Here is a 10455-nt window from a genome sequence, read left to right on the forward strand (position 1 = left end):
CTTGTCCCTAAATTAGAGGGAACATCTAGAACTTGCCATGAGATGGACAGAAAGTAGACTATGACAATTTCAAAATTAGATATTGAGAAAGATGTTTTTTATGAGTTAAAAGTAGGAAGGATATGGTTATCAAAAAACTACAGGGAGATTTTCTGATTCCAGTCATCATAAATATGAAATAAAATGTAGAGAGCAGAATGAATTGATAGCAAAAAGTACAGAATATGCCATCAAATCAAAATCATTAGCCTTCAGAATTTAGATCTTCCACTTATTAAACTAGGTGGCCTAAGACCAATTTATCTCCCAGAAGTTGAAATTCCTCATTGGTAATAAATACATAAATAGAGAATAGATAGATGATAGATGATGATAGATGATAGGTAGATAGATGATAGATAGATAGATGATAGATAGATAGATAGATAGATAGATAGATAGATAGATAGATAGAATAAGATAATAGCAGCTGGGGTAGAGGGAGCAACCCAAGGAGGTTATGTTTTATATAATATGTCAGTGTCTCCCTCTCACTAATGATCCCTGATTAGAGCTGAAGGTAGCCCCCAAATCAAGACTAAAATGGACAGAGTTTTAGTTATCTTTTTATTAATATGATGTGATATAACTGGCAAAACATTGTGTAAGTTTAAGGTGTACAATGTGTTGATTTGATACATTTATATATAACAATATGATTACCACCATAGTGTAAACTAACATTTCCATCATGTCACATAATTATGATGTCTTCTTTCTGGTGGGAACAATTAAAAACCAGTCTCTTGGCAACTTCAGAGTTTATAATACAGTATTGTTGATTATAATAATTATGCTGTGCATTAGATCTCCAGAACATACATCTTCTAGCTACAAAGCTGTAGCCTTAAATAACATTTAATATCATGTGACAGAGCAATTTTGACCACATAATTATGCAATTAGAAAAAATATATCAATAGATAAGATGAGAGAATAGTCAATATACAGAGCAGATTCATCATCTCCCAACTTCTGAAAGGTTTTCATGAGCAGGAATTAAATTGTCATGATCATCTGGAAGGTGTAAAAACTAAGCCAATGTGTGGAAGATAAAGGTAGAAAGAATCCAGGTTCCAAAATAGAATTAACAAGTAGAGCTGTCCACAGATGGAGGCTCACCCAGCAACTTAAGACCATGTAGAGAGTATGTGGTAGAGGAGACTCCAGCATCCAACGGGGACTAGAACTGATGCTGAATAGGTTCTTTCCAAATCTAACTCTATGTTTCTCTTATCTTCACAGAATTTTCCAAATATAAACCAAAATTTGTTTGAATTGAAGCACCAGCTCATGGCTCAGTTCCAAAAATACAGGCCAAGAAGAATCAGCCAGGTAAAGGATTTCTCAAAAACAAGTTCAATAAATTTGCCTGAAAATATAAACCTAAAGCTCCAGAGAAAGAAACTGTATTTCAATTCTAAGGTTTTCTTATTCTTTATTTTATTCTCATCCAAAGTGCGCATTGAATCCATGGCCAAGAATAATCTCACCACAGTAACCGAGTTCATTCTCATGGGCTTTACTGACTACCCCAGGTTGGAGATTCTCCTCTTTCTGGTGTTTCTGAATTTCTATATAGTTACCTTTCTGGGGAATGTGGGGATGATTATTCTGATCCAACTGGATGTCCAACTCCACACCCCAATGTACTTTTTCCTGAGTCACCTCTCCCTTCTAGATGCCTGCTACACCTCAGTCATCACCCCTCAGATTTTGGCCACACTGGCCACAGGCAAGACGGTCATCTCCTATAGCCAATGCGCTGCCCAGTTCTTTTTCTTCACCATTTGTGCAGGTACAGAGTGTTTCCTGCTGGCGGTGATGGCCTATGACCGCTGTGTTGCTGTCAGCAACCCACTGCACTACACCGTAGCCATAAATCCCAGAATCTGCTGGAGGTTAGTGGTGGGATCCTATGTCTGTGGGATATCAGGGGCCATTCTTCGAACCACATGTACCTTCACCCTCTCCTTCTGTGATAACAATCAAATCAACTTCTTCTTCTGTGACCTCCCACCCCTGCTGAAGCTTGCCTGTGATGACACAACAAACAGTGAGGTTATCATTTTCTATAGCAGCTTTGTGTTTTTCGCCAATGCCTTGGTCATCCTGATTTCCTACCTACTCATCATCAAGGCCATTTTGAGAGTGAAAACTTCAGGTGGCAGGGCCAAGTCTTTCTCCACATGTGCCTCCCATCTCATTGCTGTAGTCCTTTACTTTGGGACTCTCATTTTCATGTATCTGCGTAGTGGCTCAAACAAATCCCTAGAGGAAGACAAGGTTGTATCTGTCTTCTACACTGTGGTCATCCCCATGCTGAATCCTCTGATCTATAGCCTGAGAAACAAGGATGTGAAAGCAGCCTTCAAAAGGGTCATTGGTAGATTCCAGGTGTTTTGGAACATGTACATCTGAGAGAGAGGACCTCTCCTTGGATCCATTTTCTTCCCTATACTATATCAATATAGTATAAAAGACACCAACATTATATGCAACTCTACCCGCCAACAGAAAGAAGGTAGATAGGAACCACGAGGCACACAAGAAAAAAATGCAAATGTGGTAACATTTGTTTCCAGCAACCCTATAGAACTTTCTTCTTCTCCCCATATCCCACCTCAGATCCATTCCTAGAACTCAAAAGTCTCATGTTACACTCTGACATCATGACTTATAGAATCTCCGGGGCCTGGTGTGCCTTCAGTTTTTCTCTTTCCACCCCATTAATTATTTTTTTTTCTTTTAATAGTTGAGTAACTGGTTATCTTAGCAAATAGGGCATGTTGCACTGGTATAAGATAAAACTGAGTCTTTAAATGGTCAAAGGAGGGGATTGTTTGATAAACAGGCTTTCCTCTTCACCATTCTAGAAACTTGGGTGTCTCCCCCTCCCGTCCCCCTCCCCTGGCCCCTTTCCAGGGATGTCTTCCTTCTTGCTAGTACCAAAAGAATAGAATTTCTAAATTTGTAAATTGCCTTCCCGCTTGAACACTCATTGATTTTGTGTTCCTGATTTAATGCTTCTTTGACATCTTCAAGATTAACTAAACCATCTTATCTTTGGGGCTGTCTACTCAATGACCTAGTTCTGAGGGATATGGTGTGACAGGGACATACACCCCACAAGGCCAGAAAACCAAACTGTGCTGAATGATCTTACTCAGAAAGTGTTTTGTATTCCAAGGCACTCATCCAAACACTGCCCAAATGTCAGTGTATCAAGCTAATCTGAATCTCTAAAAGAAAATACTTAAAAGCTAAATTGGTAGGTGTTGGGGAAAACAAAGACTATTAGAGGGAAATCTCTGTAAGAAATCAAATCAGCCGGGACTGGTTTGGCTCAGTGGATAGAGCGTCGGCCTGTGGACTGAAAGGTCCTGGATTCGATTCCGGGCAAGGGCATGTACCTTGGTTGTGGGCACATCCCCAGTAGGGGGTGTGCAAGAGGCAGCTGATCGATGATTCTCTCTCATCAATGTTTCTAACTCTCTATCCCTCTCTCTTCCTCTCTGTAAAAAAAATCAATAAAATATATTTTATTTTAAAAAGAAATCAAATCAATAAAAAATGAAGGTGGAAAAACTATGGTACATCTACACAATGGAATACTATGCTGCCATAAAAAAGAAGGAATTCTCATCATTTGCAGCAACCTGAATGGAATTGGAGAACATCATGCTGAGTGAAATAAGCCAGTCAATGAAAGAGAAACACCACATGTCCTCACTCATTTATGGATAATAAAGAACATTATAAACTGATGAACCAAAAGATAGATATAGAGACAGTAAAGCAACAAGCAGACTGTCAAATTACAGCGGGGAGGGGAGGAAGATCTGGGGGAGATAATAGATCAACCGGAGGACTTGTATACATGCATATAAGTACAACCAATGGACATAAAACTCTGGGGAGGGAGGGTATGTATGGGAGGGAGAGGGGCAAAAAAAATCAATAAAATATATTTTAAAAAAATGAAGGTGGGCCTCATCTTTAAGACTGTTTGTTCCATCAGACAAGCTATTGTTCTAGACCAGGAGGTGGCGATTTTTTTCTGTAAAGGATTATATAGTAAATATTATAGGTTTTTCAGGCCATAATTTTTCTGTTGTACATATCTTATCTTTTTAGAACATCGTTTCTTCAAATAAAAAACCAATTACTATTTCTCTTTTTTATTTAATTTTCATCTTCCAGTGCACTTTAATCAAAATTCTGTCATCGAGTGAATCCAGAGACATGGAAGCATGGAACAGAGTGCAAAATCTTGGAGGGAAGGTGGGGAGGAGGAGTAAGTGGGAGATAATCAACCAAGGACCTTGTATGCATATATGCATTGCTCATGGACATAGACAATGGAGTGATTAGGGCCTACGGCTAAGGGTGGGGACAGGCTGGAGGGGGTCAATGGAGGAAAAAAGGGAAGATATGTAATACTTTCAACAATAAAGAACTATTTTTTAAAAGTTAGAAGAGTAGCATACATTGTCAGGATGGGCGTGTCAATTCAGTCTACAAATGGAATTTCCATAATTTATATATCATACATGTATAAAAAATAAAATATATAATATCTAGCTTTATAAATGTCCCCACTTAATCACTTTATCTTTAAAATAGTTAATACTACCTCTGTCCAATTAATTAAGCATCCTGGAGTCACTAATCATATGTCAGCCAAATAACATCCATTTCCTGAAAAAGTTCTGGGGAAAATACTCAATTAATATTTCCTTTTTGAAATAATTGTTATAAAGATTAAGGAAGATGATAAAAATCAATTTTGAGATTTAGATTAGTCAGAACAGACTCGGTTTGCTATGGCAACAATCAGCTCTAAAACAAAGGTTTTATTTATAATTCACAGTTTTTTACTTGGTAATTAGTAGCAGGATTATTGCAAGCAAGAAACCACCAGAGAATTTGGAAGAATCAAGTAAATTATTATTGTACACGAAATCCATGCACTCAGTGAGGGGAAGGGAGGTGGGTCCCTCAGCCCAGCCTGCACCCTCTCACAGTCTGGCAGCCCTCCGGGAGTGGGCCTTGCGCTCACCAGCCATCAGCCCAGCTTCTAGCTAAGCAGCGTTCCCACTGTGGGAGTGCACTGACCACCAGGGGGCAGGTCCTGCGTTGAGCATCTGCCCCCTGGTGGTCAGTGCGCATGATAGCAACCAGTCATTCCACAAATTCAGTTGACTTGCATATTAGTCTTTTATTATATAGGATGTATAAATATATTTATTATAAGGAATTGGATCATGCAATTATGGAAGCTGAGAAATTCCACAATGTGCAGTCAGCAAACTGGAGACCTAGGACAGCCAATAATATAATTCCAGTTCAAGTTCAAAGGCCTAAGAAACAGGAGAGCCAGTGGTGTAAGTTGTGTTGGACCTGAGTCCTAAAGCAGAAGAAAGCCCATGTTCAAGCTCAAAGACAGTCAGGAAGAGAGAGCAAATTCTTCTTTATTGAGCTTTTTTTTTTTCTCTCTCTCTCTCTCTCTATTCAGGCCCTCAATACATTGGATGAGGTTCACCCACATTGAGGAGGTCCAGATGCATTACTCAATTCACCAAATTGGATGTTATCGCACCCAAAAACACCCTCACAGGCACACCCACAAATATCTTGGCACCCCAGTCAAGTTGTCACATAAAATTAATCATCCCAACATTGGCTATGTTGCCTAAATCAGTGAGAACTACCTAGTATTATGATATAGGATGCAGACTACTGCTCTTTCATTCCATAGTTCATCGTGGTTGGCCAACCAATAGATAATGAACAACGGTCTCTTAAAATGTGATGACCAGTAAAAGCAAAGCTTTGGGAACTATGAGGTCTCTGTAACGCAACAAATGGTAAGGAATAAGGTATCCAAGATGGTGTGGTAGGTGGTTGCTTCTAAAGGCACTTGAATAGTTTTAATTTCTTGATAAGAAACAGAATAAAAATCAGAGACTATAAATTATACATTTTAAAATATCTGAACTCTTTCAGCCTTAAGGGCTAAGATAATAAAAACAAAACCCAGCATTTGAACTATGGCATTCCAAATTACACTGACAGAGAAATTATTTCCCTTTGACTAGAACTGAGTTTCTTATCTACCTAGGCTTAAAGTTGTGATACTAATTGAGAAAGAATGAGAAAAAGAGAGAGAACAGACTATTGGAATGGAAACATAAGGGAAGGTTTGTTTATCCAGTCTAGATCAATGGTGAGAGAAATATTCAATCCCAGCATCTACTGGTGTGCCAACCAGTATATTGTGGCCCATTTCATAGCACATGAAGCCAACAGGTTGTCCATTGTAGTTTCGTGGGAATAAATGAAAAATGTGCAAAAAATAGAGAAATATATAGAGTAGTCTGAGAGTTTTTGCAGTAAACATTTTTGGTAGCAATAAACTCAAAATAGACATGTGTGTTACTCAAGAAAGTTGATGATGAACACGCATTTTGCACAAAATGTTTGTCTGCTTTTATCATCCATTATGGGAGTCAAAATGAGGACTTGAAAAGTAGAAGATACAAATCTGCTGTAGGTATATCAACACTTGCTTTCAAACACTGAGCCTGCTGATCGTGGCTTAAAATAGCAGGTGTGTTTACATTTCACTCTGGGAAACGTGACTTTTCAGTCCCATCAAAGGTAATTTAGCTCAACATTTCTTTCTTGCTTCTTATCCACAAGATGGTAAAAGTATGTAAGCCTTTGAAGTGCTACCTTTTAATCAGCCTAAGTGATCTGCAATAATATAGGGCTCATTTGCTAAAATGTTCTCAAAATTTCTATTGTATTTCATTTTAAATCAGTCAGAAATCTTGTATCTTTTATCAAAGCATATAATGAATGGAGCACAAAAGCCTTCAACTTTTGAAGGTTTAGCAAGTTCCAAGTATTGAAAACAAATCTTGCAAACTGGAAGGCATTGAAATTTATCCCTTACACTGGATGGGGAAAACTAAATAAAATAAACAAGCTAAAATAGTGCATAATTTAATGACATTTTTTAAAATATCATGCTCATTAAGCATATTCTTCTACATGACCATAATATTATAATACCATTATCACACCTAAGAAAATTACCAATTTTGCCCCATCATATAATTTAATATCAATCCCATATCATCTGGCCCTCACGACTCCCAAGGAGAGATTCTCAGGGCTGTTTTGGGCAGCTCTTTCAAATACTGCTGATTGATTCTAATACCCCCTGTCCTTCACCCTCTATAAAATTCAAAATCTGCTTATTCCTACACATCCTAGGTATTCCTTTGCTGTGACTGAGGCAAAAAGGGACCCAACCTTCCTGTATCTCTTGATTCATTGCTGAATAACTGAAATTTTTATGAGACCCTTGCTTCAAGTTATTCTATCTTAATAAATTTTGGGAGGGACCTTCATACAGATTAACGTGTATCCTTACAAGCAAAGAGCTTATGATCTACCGTGTTTCCCTGAAAATAAGACATCCTCTGAAAATAAGACCTACTTACAGGTCTCCTTCTGACTGAAATATAAGGCATCCCCCTGAAAATAAGCCCCCCCCCCCCTAGGCTAAACATGAGAGATTTGGTCCACTGATTCTGAAAGAAATGGAGTCACAAATTCACCAGGAAATTCAGGAATTGGATTGTTATGATGATGTTCAAGAAGATGATAACATGATTGTCATTGAATAAATGAGTAAATTCTTGATACTGTAGGATTCACAGTTTGTCTGGTTTGTGTTGACAACTACCGTACTACCGTACTGTATACAGGTGATAAATTTCCTTTATTTTCATTTAACAATAAATGTGTACCGTATTCTTCTTCATGGAAAAATAAGACATCCCCTGAAAATAAGACCTAGCGCATCTTTGGGAGCAAAAATTAATATAAGACACTGTCTTATTTTCGGGGAAACAGGGTAATACTCCCAACCTGATTGTAGTAAACCATATATATATATATATATATATGAAACTCTTTTATAAGAAGTCAATGACCTGTACCTGCTCTGGTTAGCTGCTTGTCTTTGGTGAGAAGAGGTACAGTTGAGCAACCACTAGAACAAAATCTGCTCTAAATGAAGGCCCACCACTCCCAAGAGAATGTGGGATGTTAATGAAGCCCACAAGTACTGGGCATCAATTAATTAAGTGATAATCCTCTTGGACTGCTCTCCGGGAAGGGACAGAGTTGAATGTCTCAAGGTGTCAAGGCATCCACATTTCTGAATACTGAGATCCATCCTAAGTTCCTGCTGACAGGGGTTTAAAATGTTTCTACCTTGCCATGGCTGGTTGACAATGTTTTTACACCAATATCAGTGAAGCCAGCAAAAGGGGAAAAATCTATAGATAAAGAAGACTCATTTTAGAGAAACAGAGAGCTGTAGCATCCCAGGGTCAAAGACAGAATTTCCATAATTGTGCCTTGGAAATAAACTTCTAAATAGTTGGCATGTGCAAATTCAAAGGCAAGGGACTAAACAACGACTACAAACCCTGAAAAGAGAAATGGTAACCAAATTACAGATGCAAGGAATAAAAAGATTATGGCACCAGAGAAGCAGGTCCATCCAGATGGGCCGCAGTGAAGTAGACCCATCTGGATGGTCTTAGATAATAGTACACAGCAAACTGTAGAGTACTGATTTCAGAGTGTATCTGTGGTCATTCTCACCAAGTCCCAAATCAAAGTACCATCTCCAAGATAGAAACCAGGTTGTTCCTTACTAATAATTTAATCAATATCCTGATACGCAGAATAGGTAAAGCAAGATAAACAGCACTGCTTATAGAATTCTATCTTAATAACTCTTGTTTCTCTCTGGAATTACTCCCTGTGACATTTCCTGGATACCAATGAAGTTGTGACTATGTTAAGTTAGCACCTCCCAAGACTATTTTTCACTCTGTGAATAAATATACCCCTAAAGAAGGAGTTATATTCTCAGAAATTTTCTGTATGCAAAAAAAAAAAAAAACATGCATTTTCCCTGACATGATTTCATGGTTTATTTTTATTAGCAGCAGCTTTTAAAACTCTAGCTGTCCATAGGAAATAGTCAATAATGTTGCCATGACTTTGAATGGTACCAGGTAGTGCTGGAAGTATCAAGGGGGGTACAATTGCTTTTTTCCCCCTTGTAATTGTCTTTTTAAATTTTATTCCAAGGGAGCTGACATTTCCATAGATATGCTTTTAAAACAATTTTCAAGGAGCCATGTGGTACAGAGGAAGGACAATTCTATATTTCAAATAAGATAATGTCATTACAAAGCAGATAAATGCCATGGATCACATGGAAAATCAGTTGTGATTCTGGGTACATTGTGATGGAAATTGCTGGTTGTCTACCAAAATTTGTACAATAATCAATAATATACAATAATCTCTTTTCTACAATAATCAGTTCTGGTTAGATATCGGGCAGCTTAGCTATAGACTGTATTTACCATCTTTGCAATTAGATGTGACCTGTGGCTAACTTCTTACCAACAGAGGTGTGTGGAAGTGATAATTGCCACATCTAATGGAGAAACCTTTAAGTCATGTTGTGTCTCTCCTCCATGCTCCATTCTCACCCTTCCTGCCAGTGTTGACAATGTGAATTACAAGAAGGTGCTAAGTTGGGGGTTGGCAAATGGTCTTTGTCACAACAACTAAACTCTATCATGGTAACACAAATGAGGCCAGAGACAACTTATATGGTGTGACAGTGTTCTGATAAAACTTGGTTTATGGACCCTGACATTTTAACTATAGAAAATGTTTATGTGCAATGAAATATTATTCTACTTTTGATTGGTTCCCAATCTTCTATTTTGTTGTTGTCATTGTTGTGAATACTCACCTGAGATGTTTTTTCCATTGCTTCTCAGAGAGAGTAGAAAGGAGGGTGAGAGACAAAGGAGAGAGAAATATAAATGTGAGAGAGATACATTGATTGATTGCCTCCAGCATGGACCTGCAACCCAGGTACATGCCCTTGACCAGGAATCCAACCCATGACCCTTCAGTGCATGGGACAATGTTCTAACCACATCAGCCAGGGTAGTTTCCAACCATTTTAAAGTATAAAAACCATTCTTAGCTCACAGGTCATTAAAAACAAGTGTTGAACTGAATTGGTTTCATGGGCCACAAGATGAAGGGAGTTTGGTAAATGCTGTTGAGCAGAGTCACCCACCAACCAAGAGCACTCAACTTTGACTCCGGTAGGAAAGATGAAATCTCCTTCATTCTTTAAGGTACATTATAGTTAGATTTCTTTTATTATAGCAGATTAGCATTTTATTTTAACTAATACATAGTCCATAATGCTAAACTACTCAGATCTCTGCTGCATTCCATAGTCCTCACCACCCTCTTTCTAAAGGGCAAGGAAACTGGTCCCTACCTGCCCCC

The 10455-nt window shown here is 38.2% G+C and overlaps 1 protein-coding gene across 1 annotated transcript; it reads left to right on the forward strand.

The window, feature by feature from the left end:
- Positions 1–1512: 1512 nt before the first annotated feature.
- LOC311628472 (olfactory receptor 9I1-like) lies at positions 1513–2460 on the forward strand (the record flags this gene model as incomplete). Its single annotated transcript, XM_084895692.1, has 1 exon — positions 1513–2460. One exon carries the CDS (start codon positions 1513–1515, stop codon positions 2458–2460), a length of 948 nt encoding a protein of 315 aa, XP_084751818.1.
- Between the last annotated feature and the right edge of the window lie 7995 nt (positions 2461–10455).

This window comes from Pipistrellus hanaki, assembly GCF_964339955.1.
Source record: "Pipistrellus hanaki genome assembly, chromosome: 9".
Classification (NCBI taxonomy): domain Eukaryota; kingdom Metazoa; phylum Chordata; class Mammalia; order Chiroptera; family Vespertilionidae; genus Pipistrellus; species Pipistrellus hanaki.